Source organism: Macaca fascicularis, chromosome 7 (assembly GCF_037993035.2).
Source record: "Macaca fascicularis isolate 582-1 chromosome 7, T2T-MFA8v1.1".
Lineage (NCBI taxonomy): Eukaryota > Metazoa > Chordata > Mammalia > Primates > Cercopithecidae > Macaca > Macaca fascicularis.
The window spans coordinates 48,814,683-48,833,603 of record NC_088381.1 but is presented as its reverse complement, the minus strand read 5'-3'; the positions used below and the strand labels follow the sequence as shown (position 1 = coordinate 48,833,603).

The window sequence follows — 18,921 nt, the reverse complement described above, 5'->3', positions numbered from 1 at the left end:
AAACATTAAATTCATTTGACAGTATAGTATAGTGTTTATGAATATATTTAATACATATAAAGTGTAGAAACATGAACTGAAATGATAACGTGAAATTCATGATAGTATTTGTCTCTGGGGAGAGAGTGAGAACAAAGGAAGTGTCAACTTTATCTTAAAAGTTTATCATTCATGAATAAGAAGAAACATCTGAAATGTAAGTATTTTTTGGAATATTCCTAGAATTCAAGATTCATGAAGAAGGAATATCTGAAACATAAATTAATATCCTTTGGAATATTTCTGGAATTCAAGAAGTGCTGTCACTTTTTAGTCCTTGCCTCCAGCTTGTGAGATTATGGTTGATCATCTTAAAATGTTTTTTGTTCTGTTCTATATTTTCTGTATTCTGCATAGTGAAACATGTTTCTCTGTTATGATCAGAAAGCAAGCTTTAACTTGAAAAAACCCAGTTGTCTTTTGAGTGGGACACTTAAATTCCATTTTGGCCAGTATTAAAATTGCCCAGTGTATTGACTCTTTTCTCTGCTATATAATTGCTAATCTCATTAAGCTTTTCCTCCTCTATTTGGCTTTTTCAAAAGATAATTCAACACATTGTCATAAATCTTACATATTGAGTTTACTTTTCTGTTTTATAGGTTAAAGAAGAGATGCTATTTGAAGCATTAGTTACAAGGAAGACGGTGACAGTGGGAGAAAAGCTTATTTTGCCATACAAGTTGGCAGAGGTATGATGAATTTTCTATGAAATGAAAGCATTCTGGACATTGTTAGAAGTTTAGGTTTGAAGTTTGGGTTTTCTCTTAACAGCAGGAAAATGACAAGGGCAAAAAGTTTTCATTGAAATATTTTCTAGGCCTTTAAATTTGATTGTGAATTTTCCATTGATTTGGAAACTTAAATTTGAATGTGATTGTGAGAAATAGGCTTGCATTTTTCTCCAAGGATCTTAACCTCTTCATCATTTCTAACTTTCATATTACTAATGTGGGGTAGATAGATGGTAGATTAGAATTATAAATGAGCAGTATTTGACCCAATTAATTATTATTCTTGAGACAGTTTCTTCTAGCACATCATACTTTTTTGGTTAACTTTTTCATTGTTGGCTACTTGTTTGCAGTTCTTTCTGCTTGTCTTGTCTTTTTTCTTCAACTCTAAAAGGTGGAGTACCCTAGGACACAGTCTTTGTTTCTTCTTCTCTATATTCTTCATTGAGGTTATCTTACCCAGTCCCATCACTTTAAATATCATCTGTATACTGAGGCTTCTAGGTGATATTTGTTGCTACTATTATACCACTCAGATCTGTAGGGGTAGGAAAATTATTGAAAAGCCACTACTTTATGGAGTAATTTTATGAAAGTGATGACAAATCAAATTATGATAATTATAAAAATTGGACAGGAATATGAAATTAGAATATTAGAAGACAGAGGTGAGGAAATTGTGATTGAATTCTAGAGAATGTTTTTTAAGCTTGACATTGATCCATTTGTCTCATCTTCTGTGTCTCCAAGTCCACATTTCTTCTTATGTCATATTATAGTCTTCCACTTTGAGAGCTTCTTTCTAAACAATAAGAAAGCCAAATCTTTAAGAGTTTTATATTTCTTTTATGTAAAATAAATATTCATTGCTTTTTACATTTTATTTCACTACCTTTTTCTTTTTTTAAAAATTTAACTTTAAGTTCCGGGGTACATGTGCAGGTTTGTTATATAGGTAAACTTGTGTCATGGGGGTTTGTTGCAGAGATTATTTCGTCACCCAGGTGTTAGGCCTAGTACCCATTAGTTATTTTTCCTGATCCTCTCCCTTCTCCCACTCTTTATCACCCCTTGTATGTCTCCGTGTGTTCTCATCATTTAGCTTCCACTTAGAAGAGAGAACATGCTGTGTTTGGTTTTCTGTTCCTGCGTTAGTTTGCAAGGGATTATGGCTTCCAGCTTCATCTATATTCCTGCAAAGGACATGGTTTTCTTCTTATTTATGGCTGCATTGTATTCCATGGTGTATAAGTACCACATTTCTTTATCCAGTGTGTCATTGATGAGCATTTAGGTTGATTCCATGTCTTTGCTCTTGTGAATAGTGCTGCAGTGAGCATATGCTTACATGTGTCTTTATGATAAAATGATTTCTATTCCTTTGGATATATGCCCAGTAATTGGATTGCTGGGTCGAATAGTAGTTTTGCTTTTAGGTCCTTGAGGAATTGCCACACCGTCTTCCCCGATGGTTGAACTAATTTACACTCCCTCCAACAATGTATAAATGTTCCTTTTTATCCGCATCCCCACTAACATCTGTTGTTTTTCGACTTTTTAACAATAGCCATTGTGACTCGTTTCATTGTGGTTTTGATTTGCATTTCTCTAATGACCACACCACCTTTTTCATTACAAAATTTTTTTAAATATTTATTTTTATTTTTAACTTTAAATGTAACCTTCTGAGATTGTTTTGTATTCCCAGCTTTGTTTTTGTTTATGTTTGTTTGGTGTATTTTTTTCTTTTTTTTTTGAGTTGGAGTCTCACACTGTCACCTGGGCTGGAGTGCAGTGATGTGATCTCGGCTCATTGCAACCTCTGCCTCCCAGGTTCAAGTGATTTTCCTGCTTCAGCCTCCCAAGTAGCTGGGATTACAGGTACCCGCCACCATGCCCAGCTAATTTTTTGTATTTTTAGTAGAGACAGGGTTTCACCATTTTGGTCAGACTGGTCTTGAACTCCTGACCGTGTGATCACCTGCCTCGGCCTCCCAAAGTGCTGGAATTACAGGTATGAGCCACCGCGCCCGGCCGTTATTTCTTTAATAAAAATTTCAGCCCCTTAATCTCAAGCACTGAAATTGAGATATCCATTGGGGTATAATGTGTCATCTGAGGCTTGAGGTTCTCTTCCAAGTTCACAGGTGGTTGACAGGATTCAGTTCCTTGTGATTCTAGGACTGAGGCATCTAGTTTTCTGTTGTTGTTGGATGTCAGTCAGGGGCCATTCTCAGCAATTAGAGGCTGATGTGATTTTTTGCCATGTGACCCTGCCTGTAACATGGCAGTTTGCTTCTTCAGGGTCAGCAGGAGAAGCTCTATTTACAGCAGAACTCAAATCCCTTTTGAAGAGCTTTTTCTGATTATGTCAGTCCTATCCAGGATGATCTCCCTTTGATTAAAAAGTCAATTGGTTTGGGTTTTTATATCTTTAAAATCCCTTCATTTTTATCATGTAACATCAGGTTCATATGGGAGTGGAATCCATTGTATTTACAGTTCTGCCTACACTTACGAGGAGGGAATTATACAGAACTTGTACTCCCCAGGGGATGGGAATCTTGTGGGCTATCTTGGGTTTTGGTCAAACACAGAAGTCAGGAGTGGATGTAGAGAGATGAGTTCAGAGGCTGCAATAGTGAGAATGATATTTGCTTTGTAGAATGGTGACATATTGACAGGGAGAAATGTATGGATTTAAAAGAAAAAAAATTGATGACTAAATCAACAGGACCTGGTAATGACTTGAATAATGGGAAGCAAGGCAAACAAAGGAGGTGTCAAGGATGAGTCCTACATTTCTGGTTTACACAACTGTAAGAATATTGGTACCCTTCAATGAGATAGGAAACACTAAATGAGGTCTTGTTTGGGTGGGAAAATATTACTTGGTATTTGGGTTTGCTGAGGTTAAGCTATGAAAGACAGACATGCGTTTCAGAGAAGAGGGCTGGAAGTACAAAATTTGGAGTACAAAGTAAATAAATAGGTATTGTATTGGCATATCTGGATTCTATAACTATGGTATGTTATAAAAAGGGTACATTATGTAAACCATAGTGTAGTTAGACTTTAGTTTTTATCTTTGTCTGAAGGTCTGTCTTTTAAATTCAACTCATTTATAAAATTTATTGTGATAATGTTTATATGCTTATTCTATGTCTTATATTTGTTGATTTAGTTTTCAAATATTGTACTTTCCCTGAATTTTATCAGATTATCTTCATTTTTCTTTTCTTTCTGGGGGAAAAATACAGTGGTATTCTATTATATTTTCATTCTACCATTGGTTTTCTTGATAGTTGGTTCACCTTACGCTCAGATTCCATATCCAAAGATTCAACCATTTGCAGATTAAAAATATTCTAAAACTGCACAACAATAAAAAATAATACAGGTTTCTGGTGTTGAAGATAGAGAATTTGATACCAATCTTCTCTCTGCTATGTAGGCAGTTATTTTTTGGTCTAGGAACTGGAAGCTTCTTTTTCCTTCAGTATTCAGAAAATAATTCATCACCTGTGTGGTAGGTTGTAGTATTACCTTCTTTTTACAGATGTATAAGCAGTAGCCTAAGAGGTTAAGTAACTTAGTCATGATTATGCAGCTAGAATAAGTAGAAAAACTAGAATTGGAAGATAGTCTAGTTCTTAATCATTACTCTCTATTTTCTTTATACTTCAAAACAGAGTTATAAATATATGCCTGAATATACAAGCTTCAAAATAAACCCCTAGATAATAAATATGTAAATTGCTAGGATTTATATTCTTCTAAGTGCCAAGACTCAATTCTGTAAGACATGTGCCCTACCCTACTCCTCCCCCCCCTTTTTTTTTTTGTAAATTTATGCTTTCTAAATGGTGAAATTCTTGTTTTTTTAAGAACAATTTCAGACTTACAGGAAAATAGAGCAGATAGTATAGAGAATTGTCATAAACTTGGAAAGCTTAGAGTGAGGAAAAAATAAATTTTGTAACTACATAATGAAGGAATTGTTTCTGTCCTCAAGGATGGAGTAATTCTAGGAGTTTCTATGGGTGACAAGCTGAAGACAACTATCAATGTAATTGTGGTTGTATTAGTGTATGTTTTAAGAGGGTGATTTGGATCCTGCAGAAATTAATGGCTGTTTGCTAACAGATTTGTTCCTCTGCCTAGAATACTCTTACCCACACTAACTGGCAAAGTCATTTGTTTGTAAACTTCCAATTATACCTTCTTTCCTAGGGGGAATATATATCCCAATTTTTAGTAAACATGTTTTGAGCTGGGTGACCTACATTTTGTTTCTCTCATCTTTAATGGCAGTTTTGGCCTAGATTCTCTGAGTGGGACTAATTGAATGAGTACATATGGAAAACTTCAATTGACTGGGTGCGGTGGCTCACGCCTGTAATCTCAGCACTTTGGGAGGCCGAGATGGGTGAATCACCTGAGGTCAGGAGTTCGAGACCAGCCTAACCAACATGGAGAAACCCTATTTCTACTAAAAATACAAAATTAGCCAGGCATGGTGGCATGTGCCTGTAATCCCAGCTACTTGGGAAGCTAAGGCAGGAGAATCACTTGAACCCAGGAGGCGGAGGCTATGGTGAGCCAAGATTGCGCCATTGCACTCTAGCCTGGGCAACAAGAGCCAAACTCTGTCTCAAAAACAAACAAACAAAAAACTTAAGTTATAGATTTTTTATTTTGAGAGAAAAATTAGTTTCTAATTCAGAATAGTAAGTTTCTTTCTTGAATGGGAGCAAAAAACTTTGTCATGGTATCTTAATCATATCATTGTCAATTCTACATGCACTTGTAATCCTTTTGTTTTTCAGGCTGTGACAGTGAGGAACTCCATGGCTAAGTCTCTATATAGTGCCCTGTTTGACTGGATAGTTTTTCGAATTAATCATGCACTTCTGAATAGTAAAGATTTAGAGCATAATACCAAGGTAATGATATATTAGATTATAATGTTTTTCCCTAAAAGCTATTTTAGTAAACTGGTTAATACATGAAATTTAAAAACACAGAATTATATAGAGTAATAAGTAAGAAATCACTTTTATTCATTATTTATTACCCTGTTCAGAAGAATTGTTCTGTGTGTCTTTCCAGACCTTTTTTATTATGTGTTTTTACCTCCCAAACGTGTATATTCAGAGTTGCTTTAAAAAATGTAAATAGAATCATGCTCTCTGTATTCTTTCAAACATATATATATATTTTTTTACCTAGAATCGCTTGAAATATTTTCTGTCTCATTATATATCTGGACCTGGTTATTTAAAAAAATGTTTTAATATAAATACATAATAAGATGTGTACCATAAATCCATCCATTAAAAATAGATTATTTTTGTTTTATTGTTATAGATAATGCTGTAACAAATATTCTTTTACTTACCTGTGTATTCATTTCTCTAGGATAAAATTATCAAAGTGGGATTGCTGTCTTTGTTTGTTTGTTTGAGATGGTATCTCGCTCTCACCCAGGCTGGAGTGCAGTGGCATGGTCTCGCTACAACCTCTGACTTCCAGGTTCAGGCGATTCTCCTGCCTCAGCCCCCTGAGTAGCTGGGATTATGGGTGCCCACTATCACATCCAGCTCATTTGTGTATTTTCAGTAGACACAGGGTCTCACTTTGTTGGCCAGGCTGGTCTTGAACTCTTGACCTCAGGCAATTCACATGCTTCGGTTTCCCAAAGTGCTGGGATTATAGGCATGAGCCACCATGCCCTGCTGATTGCTGAGTTTAAGGATAGATACATTTTAAAAATTGGACACTTTCCAAAAAAGACTATACATTTCCAGCAGCAGTGTGTGAAAGCACCTGATCCCCTACACCTTTACCCACATTGGATGTTATCAGTATTTAAATTCTCCTAATCTGATAAGGGAATGGTCATTTTATTGCATTATTTTTAATGATAGATAAAAGTTCAGCATCACCTTATGTTTTCTCTATTTTATTTATTCTCTATGTTTTAAAAATATCTTTGTGTTATTTTTGTTTTTTATTTTGTCTTTTTGATACTCCTTTTATTTTTAATTTAATTTTATTTTTGAGACAGTGTCTCACTCTTTTTGCCCAAGCTGGAGTACAATGGTATGATCTTGGCTCGTTGCAACCTCCGTCTCCTGGGTTCAGGTGATTCTCCTGCCTCAGCCTCCCAAGTACCTGGGATTACAGGTGCTCGCCACTAGTTTTTGTATTTTTAGTCAAGATGAGATTTCACCATGTTGGCCAGGCTGGTCTCAAACACCTGACCTCAAGTGACCTGCCCTTCTTGGCCTCCCAAAGTGCTGGGATTACAGGCGTGAGCCACCATGCCTGGCCTACTCCTTTTTAGAAGGCATTTATTGTGGATATTTGTGGAGGCCTATAGTTTGATATATATTGCAATTATTTTCTTAGTTATTTACTTTTTAGATTTATTTATAATATCTGTTTTTGTGATTTTATGTTGTAATTTTTTTGCAGTTAATTCTGTCATTTTTCTTGTTTTTAGTTTTGCATTTTGTATATGTATTTTACTTACAGAGGAAGGCCTCTTCTAGCCCAAGATTGTAAAATATTTATTCTTATATTTTTATAATTATAATTTTTTATGTTTAGACTTTTTCTAACTAGAATTTATTTTTAATATGGCAGATGATAGGTATTTAATTTCACATCTAGTTGTATTTTCTGGGCAGCCTTCATGGACTAGTCCACCTTGTCAGACTGATTAAAAATGTCATCTTTTTAATTTAATCATATTGCCTTAAATGTGAAATTGCTCTTATGTTAATTTTTCATGCTTCAGGTAAACTCACAGTCACAAAAATTAATTTAAATTGTAATCTAATTTGTCAAATTGATATATTTTCGAAGGGCATTATTTTAATTTTTTTAAGGGCCTAAACTTGGCAGAATTAAACAAAATAGTACAGGCTTTAAAAAAAAATCTTACTATTTATCATTCATGATATCAGTTTGCCCATTGTATCTCTTAGCACCAGTGGAGAAAAATTATTTTCATTTAACCAAAATTGTCATACAACTGTATTTCTAGAATGGGTTGGGGTCATGAGAAAAGTGTTTATATGCAGGTATTAGAGCCAAATCCACAGTAAGAAGTTAGCTTATTCCTAGAAGTATAAACATTTGTGTTCTGTATTCTACCAAACAGCTGAAAGATTTGAATGTGGTTGACTTTAGGGAGCAGACCTTGATGAGGCAGGGATTGCTGTCTTTCGTTATAATCCTTTTAGCAGTATTCAACATTTTAAACCTCATACTTTTTTTTTTTAAATAAATATTTTTAACTTTATGAAACCATATGTTCTGGCTGAGTGTGGTGGCTCACGCCTGTAATCCTAGCACTTTGGGAGGCCGAGGCGGGTGGATCACCTGTACTAAGGAGTTTAATACCAGACTGGCCAACATGGTGAAACTCGTCTCTACCAAAAATACAACAAATTAGCCAGGAGTGGTGGTGCATGCCTTGGTAAACCGAGCTGCTGGTGAGGCTGAGGCAGGAGAATCGCATGAACCCCGGTGCCAGAGGTTACGGTGAGCTGAGATCATGTCACAGTACTCCAGCCTGGGCAACAAATCGAGACTCCGTCTCAAAAAACAAACAAAAAAAAGAAACCATACGTTCTGACATCTAGTTTCACTCAGTCTTCATGAGGCTTATAAAATATACTAGTTTGGTTCTTAACGAAGAATTCTATTTATTGTAGTGTAGAAGTCAAAATAGGAAAAATTGCATCGTCTTCTTGATATAGCCAGGAGTAACCTGCCTCTCTTGATCCTTCATTTAAATAACCTTTTGATTTCCCCATACTCTGTTTTTTTCCATTCCCTTTTAGATCTTAGGGATTTCTGAGGTTTCTTAAGATAACAGGCCATTAACCTTGCTTCACACATTTCTGTAATCTATAGATTATATGTATTAACGGTTTGGATGTATTTTTTAATTAGGACAAAAGTAAGATAAAGAGAACTGGAATACTTTTAATTCATGATATATTTTGAATACTGACCAAACACAATCCCCTGTGTACTGCTTTAGAGGAATTGAGCATTTTGTTACTCGTGTTGTGGATATTTTTCATTAAATAAATTTAAACATTACTTTTAATCAAAACTTTCTCTTGTTTTACAGACATTGTCCATTGGTGTTCTTGATATTTTTGGGTTTGAAGATTATGAAAATAACAGCTTTGAACAGTTCTGTATTAATTTTGCTAATGAACGTTTACAGCACTACTTTAATCAGCATATCTTTAAATTGGAACAAGTGAGTACCTAAATATGTATACACTTGTCCCCCCATCACACGTATCTTTCAGTCATACTCATAATAATTCACTTTATTTTTTCAGACATTTTATTGATTTACATAGTATTTCTATTAAATATTGAAACGTGCCTTTACAAACAAGAATAACGATGTAAATTGGCTTGGGAAGAAATACCGTTGCCTCTTTGTATATGTAAACTCAATTGATGGGGTTAGAAATGTGTAAGATACAACAGAGTAGTCTGGTAGCTTCAATTGTTTATCATAATATCAGTTACAATATTTTATTAAAAGAATGGAAAGCACATAATAAGCATTTTAAATCTTGTCTTTCAATACAAATATTGTGGTCCACATGTCATTGTAAGCAGATGACAGAGGTTTTATAGTCCCCGAAATAGATTTGCTGGCTGGGCGCGGTGGCTCACAGCGATAATCCCAGCACTTTGGGAGGTCAAGGTGGGTGGATCTCTTGAGCCCAGGAGTTAGAGACCAGCCTGGGCAGCATGGCAAAACCCTGTTTCTACAAAAGATATAAAAATTAACCAGATGGGGTATTGCATGCCAGTAGTCCCAGCTACTCAGGAGACTCAGGTGGGGGGATCACCTGAGCCTGGGAGATGTAGGTTGCAGTGAGCTGTGTTCGAGCCACTGCGTGCCAGACTGGGCAACAGAATGAGACTGTCTCAAAAAAAAAAAAATTGCTTATATATGCTTATTTGATTGCACCTTTGTTGTTTTTGCAGGGGTGTATGTTTTTTAGAAATGGGTCTTCTTGCTCTGTCACCCAAGCTGAAGTACAGCGGCTTGATCTTGGCTCACTCTGTCGACCTCTGGGGCTCAAACAGTCCCCCCACTTCAGCCACTCAAGAGCTGGGACCACAGGTGCACGTCACCATGCCCAGCTAATTTTTGTTTTTATTTTTTATAGAGACAAGGTGTCACTATGTTGCTCAGAGTGGTCTCAAACTCTTAGGCTCAAGCGATCCTCCCCCCTTGACCTCCTAAAAGTGCTGGGATTTCAGGCACAAGCTACCACGCCTGGCCTTGAATGAACCTTTGAATAAAAAGATGTGTGTGTTTGTTTTGTTTTGCTTTTATTGCTGGCGTTGATTGTTTTTTTCTTTTCTTTTTTTTTCTTTCACACAGGAGTTTAGAAACAATGGTGTTGATTTTTAATTGCTACCTTGGGCTTGGTCACTGTGTGTAATGCTAAGTACAGTCAGTCAGTCCTCCTTATCTTTGGGTTTTACATCCAAGCATTCAACCCATGGCTGATACAAAGCTACTGATACAAACCTGCAAATACAGAGGGCTGACTGTACTAAGCCATTTTATATTAGAGATTTGAGCATCTGTGGATTTGGTATCCACAGGGGGTCCTGGAGCCAATCCCTCGAGGATATGGAGGGCCAACTGTATGCTTGTTTGATTGCTTTGGTCTCTTAGTTCTGGGATGGGATAGAGGAGCTTATTAACAGAATCTCAAGTCAATACAGAGTGTAGATACAAAGAAACTAGGTATGGAGAGACCAAGATGGGTAACTAGATATTTCTTATGAGAATCTCAAGATTGATTAAGTTAGTATAAAAAGAGTGTGCTTTCGGCTGGGAGCGGTGGCTCACACCTGTAATCCCAGCACTTTGGGAGGCCGAGGTGGATGGACGAGGTCAGCAGTTTGAGACCAGGCTGACCAGCATGGTGAAACCCCATCTCTACTAAAAATACAAAAATTAGCCGGGTGTGGTGGTAGGAGCCTGTAATCCCAGCTACTAAGGAGGCTGAGGCAGGAGAAACGCCTGAACCCGGGAGGCGGAGGTTGCAGTGAGCTGAGATCATGCCACTGTACTCTAGCCTGGGCGACAGAGTGAGACTCCGTCTCAAAGAAAAGAGTGGGCTTTCAGTTTCCATGAGAATTATTGGGGTAAAGGGAGGGTCAAACAAAATGTGGACTTTTTCTCCAAACTGAGGTTGAAATCAGTAATAGGTTTACATTGTACCCCAGAATTTGTGTGTGAGGACATAGGCAGACACAGGTTTCATCAAACTGAACTCAAGGGAAATGGTTAAGAATAGAGAATGAACAGAAAGACTACAGCAGCTAGCAGGTCTACAGAAAAGGGGGAGAAAAGATCTTTACATCATCAAGTCTCCCATCATTGGATCTTGTTGCTCTCTGTCTTAACTTTTTAAAAAAGTGCCTCTATTTTGCTTAAAGGACATAATGGCTGGTTAACAATAACATGACAATATTAGTCCTGGCCAACTTGATGAATGCTTAAAGTTTTAAACATACAACCTTTTAGCTAGATGCTACACTAGAGCTTTGGAAAGATAATATTGTTATAATATTAGCTAACACTTATGAGTTATGTAGTATTATTTATCAGTCAGTACTATTTTTATTCTAGTTTTTCAGATGATGTCTAAAGCCAGTATTCAAACCTTAACACTCTGGCTGTATAATATTTTCTTTTAACCAAAAGCTAAGCTGGGATTGCCATCCATGTCTGTTGATTCAGTCCAAGACTCTTACTTAAATCATACTAAATTAATATTCTTTATCTCTTGCAGATAAATATATGTGTTAAAAGGGTGAGGGAATGCATTTTGTTGTCTGGGTTCTATATTTTACAGAGCAGAACATCAATTGCTCTGTGGATCATTAAACAGAACATTGGTTAAGTTGCTTTTGAAAAAAGACAGGTATTCTTTATTGTAAATTGAAATTATTCTTTTCTAGAAGTCTAGATTAGACAGCCAACCAGAAGAAATGCCTTGGCTATAAATGTATTATATAAAAATAAAAAACCTTAGAGTTTATGGAAAATGTGTTCAAAACTACTTGGAAGATGGGTGATTCTCATTTACTTGCTACCCTGAATATCAATGTTTTGGGCAATGTGGTGCAATTATGGATCAGAATCTTGTCAAGTGTCTTATTTATATGTACCTCATTGGTAACTGGTATGAAATGGGTACTCAGTGACTCAGTGATTACTTGTTAAGTTCAGTTGAGTATAAAATCAGTTAAGGTTAAAATATTTAAAAAGAAGATATAGTATCATGGGTACGTTTATAGGAAAAATCTTCAATATGATGACTGTGGTTTGGTTCTAAATTTTGTCCAAAAGGAGTACATAGGCATGTAGGATGGGAAAGAGATATAATAATTGCCATGCAGGATGTAAATGCTGAAATCAGATATAAGGTAAAGTAGTTACACAAAGGATGAGGTTGATTGGAACTACCTGAAAGCTGCAGAAATTTTCCAGGGTTGATTCTGGTATATAGCTTCAAATAGTGAGCTGGAGCTCACTAGATTGTCAATGGGAAAATATATTTTAGGCAAAGGTAACATACACATTGTACTTAAAACTGTGGACTTACATGTCGTGCAGAGAAGATTAGAATTTTTCAGACAATGAGAAGCTATTTGAAGTATATTTAGCAGAGGACTTGAATTGGACTGAAGAGCAGTGAACTGGAAAGAAGGAGAAAAATCTATGAACTAGTTGAGGTACTGTCATGTGTCACTTAATGATGAGGATGTGTTCTGAGAAATGCATCACTGGGTGATTTTGCTGTTGCATGAACATCATCCTGTATTTACACAAACCTAGGTGGTATAGCCTACTACACACCTAGGCTATATGATATAGCCTGTTGCTCCTAGGCCACAAACCTATACAGCGTACTACACTGAATATTGTAGGCAGTTGTAACACAGTGGTAAGTATTTGTGTATCTAAATGTATCTAAACATAGAAAAGATACAGTAGAAATACAATATAAAAGATAAAAAATGGTACAGTTACATAGGGTACCTACCATGATTAGAGCTTGCAGGACTGGAAGTTACTCTGGGTGAGATGTTGGGTGAGTGGTGATAAAGGCCTAAGACATTACTGTACACACACTAGTTAGACTTTATAAACACTGTACACTTAAGTTACACTAAGTTTATTTATTTTTTTCTTTTTGTAATAATAAATTAACCTGAGCCCACTGTGATGTTTTTACTTTATAAACTTTTTTTGACTTTTTGACTTTTGTAGTAGCAATTTAAAACACAAACACATTGTATAACTGTGCAAAAATGTTTTCTCTTTATATAATTATAAGCCCTTTATTAAATTTTTTTAAAACTTTAAAAACATTTTTGTTAAAAGCAAAGACATGTACATACATATTAGCATGTATACATACATATTACCATATTAGCATGTATACATACATATTACCATAGCATATTAGTATAGGCCTACACAGGGTCAGGATCAAGATGTCGGTAGATAATACGAATTTTTCATGAGATTAGGGATCACTGTTGTATATGCAGTTGGTCCTTGACCGAAATGTTTTTGTGTGGCACATGACTGTAAAATGGGTGAGTGATTCTGAACTGAATCAAGGTAGTGGTAGAGCCTATAATGTAGACTAAGAGACAGACCCAAAGAGGTTTCTGATATTTAAAAGTACAGCTATCCCTGCATATCCACAGGGGATTGGTTTAGGGACCCCCTGCTGAAGAATACTAAAATCCACAGATGCTCAGGTCCCTTATGTAAAATAGCACAGTATTTGCACATAATCTATACACATTCTCCAGTATACTTTAGATCATCTCCCAGTTTCTTATCCTTAATACATTGTAAATGTTATGTAAATAGTTGCTATACTGTTTCATTTCTAAGTTTATATTTTTATTGTATTTTTTTTCTAAATATTTTTAATATGTGGTTCGTTGGATCTACAAATGTGGAATCTTTTGCAGATATGGAGGGCCAATTGTATGTTTTCTGTTATTTGTATTACTGCCCTCTTTTTTCTTTACTTGCTGAGAATTATTCTTCATTTTATTGATTCATGAGTAAATTGAACAACAGTTGTGTGCCAGGCAATGCGCTAAGCATAGAAGATAGAAAATTTACAGTGCAGGGATCTTATTTGAGGAGCTCATAATCTAGCAAGTTTTTGTTTCATCCATTTTACTTCTGTTTTGTCAGACTAGAAACTTTTGATGAACCTTACCTTGGAGAACAACCAAAAAACCTCAACAACATATATTTGAAGGCATTGGAGTACCTTCAAATAAGTTTTACAGGGCCTAGACTATAAGAAAAAAATCCAGGGAAGTGAGCTCCGCATTTGGGTGCTGCCTTGTTCCTAGAGATATTTTGTTATTTTTGTAGTGTTTCTGATTCTAAAAGGGTCAGGCTTGAGAGTATGAGGAATTGAGCAGAGTTTTCTCCTGACACAAAAGTAAGGAAGAGGCCCTTGGTAATTCCTATAGGCTTTAGATTGAGATCCCCAAAGGGTTATATGTCAGACAAAAGTAAACCAGAAGTAAACCTGGCATCATATGGACTGAAGCCTCATCTCAGTTCCCAATTAGGTTAAAATAATATAAAATTTGTGGTATTCTTAGCTACCTGCCAAGAGCAAATACAATCTCCACTAGAAGAAGACATCATCCAACTGCTAAAATTATCTTTATAATTTTTCATATACAGGATTTAACACACAGTCCAAAACAGAGAGAGAGAGAGAGACAGCAACAGAGACATAAATTAGCAGGGCCTGGTGGCAGGTGCCTGCAATCTCAGCTACTCAGGAGGCTGAGGCGGGAGAATCGCTTGCACCTGGGAGGGGTTCAGGGCGGTTCCAGTGAGCCGAGATCGTAATACTGCACTCCATCCTGGGTGACAGAGCGAGACTCCATCTCAAAAAAAAAAAGTAGAAAAATAAAAAGCAGAACTATTTAATGTTTAAATATAACTAAAATACATGACAGTAAGAGCATATAAGTTAGGAGTAAAGAGAATTTAAGATACTCTAAGATCTTTATATTAAATGCTAAGTTACAGAGATATTATTTCTGTTAAGTTAAGGATACATGTTTTCTAGAATTGCCAAAAATAGTAAAAGAATATAAAACTTAAAAAAAATAGAGGATAAGTAAAGTAAAAATACTTAATCCAGAAGAAAGCAAGAAATAAATAAAAGGAATGCCACAAAAGTCAAAGAACAAGTAGTAAGATGTTTGATTTAATCTCACAAATATTGGTGATTACATTAAATATAATTGATTAATTGCCCCAACTAGAAGCTAAAGATTGTCAGACCGGATATAATACAAAACTAAACTAAATTGATTGTTGCTTATGAGAGACATTTTAAATATAAGTATATAGAAAGATTAAAAGTATGAGCAAAGATTTAGCAAACCTTAAGAAAAAAAGCAGTTGTGGCTATATTAATATCATATTTAAAGCATTACTAGAGATAAAAAGGAGTATTTAATAATGCTACCCTTTAGCATTATTCACTTCCTTGGGAAGTAGTATACAGTCCAAAATTTAAAAGTACCTGATAGCATAACCTCAAAATATATAAAGCAATAATGAATAAAACTCGAAGAAGAAAAGTATATTTGCCATCATAGTGGAATGTTTTAACATACCATGCTGACTTGTTGATAGAATAAGTGTTGAAAAAGTTGGTAAGGATACAGAAGATTTAAAATATCTAGAAGATGAAATTAGTGCCTTTGTGGGCATCCATCACTGACTGTCCTTCAGAGCGGAATGTCAGTTTCCTGCCCTTAGGCCTGAAACCTAATCAATTAAGGATATAGAAGATTTAAACATCAAATATATAACTGATATGCATAGAACACTGCATCAACAGCTGCAGAATGCACTTTTTTTTTTCAAGTTTGCATGGAATATTTACAAAATTTGTTTATATCCTGAACCATAAAACGAAAGTCAGATTTCCAAAGATTGAAATGACACAGATTTTAATACCATAATAAAATTATACCTGAAATCAATAGTTAAAAAATAACTGAAAAATACCTATGTGATTAAAAATTAAGAAATATTCTAAATAGCCTAGAAGTTGAACAATTAGAAAATACATTGTACTTAATGACATGTTACATGTTACAACTGTGGGAAATGCCTAAAGCTATACTTAGAGGAACATTTCATAGCTCTTAGATTTTTATTTAAAATCAGTGATCCCTGTCAATTGGGAAGATCAGCAAACTAAACCAGAGGAAAGTAGATAAAATGAAATAAAAGAGGAAATTAATAAAAGTGTGAAAACAAATATACCATGGGAGAGGATCAACCAAACCAAAAGTAATACTTTGAAAGGGCTAATAATATTGATGAACCCCTCAAGGAATTCATCTGAGAGAGAGAGAGAGAGAGACAGACAGACGGACAGAGGGATATAAATAACCAAAATCCCAATGATAGAGGGTATTACTCTGGATCCTACACATATTAAAAAGATAGTCGGACACATTGAATAACTTTATGTCAATAGACTTACCAAATGATACGAACAAAAGAACTTTTCAAAACTGACATAGAAGAAATAGAAAATCTGTTTCTATAACTGTTAATGAAATTGATTTTGTAATTTAAAACCTTTCTCTGAAGAACATTGCAAGCCAAGGTGGCTCCACTGGTGAATTCTACCAACATGAAAAGAAGAAATAGTATCAGTCTGACATAAACTGTTAGGTGGAATGGAAACAAAACAATTCTCAATACATTTTAGGGGGCCAGGATAATAATGATACACACATCTGTTAAGGACATTAGAAGTGGAAATTATAGGTCAATTTCACTCATAAACACAGATACAAAAATTCTAAACAAATATTAACAAAATCCATCAATATGTACAAAAGGATAATACATTGTAACCAAAGGGAGATTTTTTTTTTCAACATGTGCTTTACATTTAACTGAAACAAGCAATTTAATCATCTGTTAATAAGGAGAAAACACAGTTATCTCTAGAGATACATAAAAAGCAGTTGATAAAACTGCGTAGCTATTCCTTTGTTTCTTTTAAAGTAGGAGTAGAAAATAATTTTCTGATAAGGGACATCTACAAAATACGTACAACTAATATCTTATTGAATGAAAAAGACTGAGTGCTTTTCCTCTGAGACTAAGAACAAGGCAATAATGTTTTATGAGAGTTTTGCTTGTTTGTTTGTTTTTAAGACAAGAGTCTCGCTCTGCAGCCCAGGGTGGAGTGCAGTGGTGCGATCATAGCTCACTGCAGACTTAATCTCCCAGGCTCAAGAGATCATCTTGCCTCAGCCTCCCAAGTAGCTGGGACTACAGGTGCATACCACCATGCTCAGCTAATTTTTTTCTTTATTTTTGTAGAGTCAGGGTCTCAATATGTTGTCCCGGTTAGTCTCAAACTCATGGCCTCAAGTGATCCTCCCAACTAGGCCTCCCAAAGCATTGGGATTACAGGTGTGAGACACTGTGCCCAGCCAAGTTTTTATCATGAACACAAGCACGTCATACAAGGGGAAATCCAAATGGGCAGTAAATATAGGGAAATGTTTTTTCTTTGTTATTTATTCATCAGGGAAATCAAAACTAAAATCACAATGAGATACCAGTAGGCATTCACCAAAATGACTAAAATAAAAAAGACAAGACAATACGAGTATTGGAGAGAGATGTCTATAGGGACATACACTGGGGTGGGTATGTAAATTGCCACAACCACTTCAGAATGCTGTTTGGTAGTATCTGCTGTGGTTAAACATGTAGTTTATAGTCCTGTGTTTTCACTGAAAAAGTAGGTATAAATGTACACCAAAAATTTTGTGCAGAAATGGTTGTAAGACATTATTTTTAATGACCAGATATTAGAATTAAGAGCAGTGTCTATCAGTAGTAGAGTGGGACTTGACTTGTGCCTATAATCCCGGTGTTGTGGGAGGATTGCTTGAAATTGCTTGAGGCCAGGAGTTCAAGACCAGCCTGGGCAACAAAGAGAGATCCTGTCTCTTAAAAAAAAAAAGAAAAAAGTAGAATGGGTGAACAAGTTATTGTATGCAGATACAATGGAATACTCTACAGCAGTGATTCTCAAAGTTTATTCCTTCTCTCTCCTCAATAGAACCTTTTTAGAAATGAAAATTCTAAGTACTCTATACCTACTTATGCAGAAATTCTGGGGATGGAGTCCCAATACTCTGTGTTTTAACAAGCTCTTCATGTGATTCCGTTGTACATTAAAGTTTTGGAACTAATGCTTTGTAGCAGAGTGTGGCACACTTTTTCTATAAGGGCCAGATCTTTTAAGATTTTTTGGGCCATATGTCTCAACTCAGCTGTTACATTGAGAAGGTAGCCATAGACAATATGTAGCTGAGTGATTGTGTTGTTTCACAATGCAATTAAAATGAATGAACTTTAGGTATATCCAACAAAATGGATGTGTCTCTGAAACATTAGTTGAGTGAAAAAAGAAAAGAGAGAGACAAAATGAATATGTGTTATGTGATTCCATTCAGATACTATTTATAAATAGGGGAATCTTATTAATTGTATTAGAAGCTAACTTTAGGTAGGAGGGTTTGGATAGTCCTTGGGAAGAGATGATGAGGAGGACTTTTGGACTTCTAGTAATGCCTATAAAAATCATTATGCTCATACTATCTAGTGTGTATATTTTTCATGCTGCAAAAAATTGGGGGAAATCCCTTTCTTACTACCATTTGAGAGTGACCTTTATATGACAATTTCTTACATGTGAAATTGTTAATTAAAATAAAAGAATTAAGTATTTACCTTTCCTAGTTAGAGTAACTATAGTTTATGTTAGGGTTCATTCTTCTTTACTGGATAATAATGAATACAGAAAGAATGATGAAATTTCAAAATCAAAAAGAGCAACAAAAAAGAAGTTCAAAATCACTATTTGCAGATTGGTAGTTGACTTGTACAAGTACTGTAAGTGAATGCTAAAAAATTAGGTACATGGGATATTTTAGTTGATGCCCAAATATCACTACAGTGCAG

General features: G+C 35.4%; 1 protein-coding gene across 30 annotated transcripts in view; it reads left to right on the top strand.

The window, feature by feature from the left end:
* MYO9A (myosin IXA) overlaps positions 1 to 18,921 on the top strand; it is a 306,446-nt gene that overhangs the window by 116,136 nt on the left and 171,389 nt on the right. For 25 of the 30 annotated variants that reach the window (XM_073996176.1, XM_073996166.1, XM_073996163.1 and 22 more), the window contains 3 exons: positions 642 to 731; positions 5,603 to 5,719; positions 8,926 to 9,060. In XM_073996176.1, coding sequence (XP_073852277.1) covers positions 642 to 731; positions 5,603 to 5,719; positions 8,926 to 9,060 — 342 coding nt within the window. The remainder of the gene's footprint in view (positions 1 to 641; positions 732 to 5,602; positions 5,720 to 8,925; positions 9,061 to 18,921) is intronic. The other 5 variants (XM_073996168.1, XM_073996173.1, XM_073996178.1 and 2 more) reach the window with 1 other exon arrangement.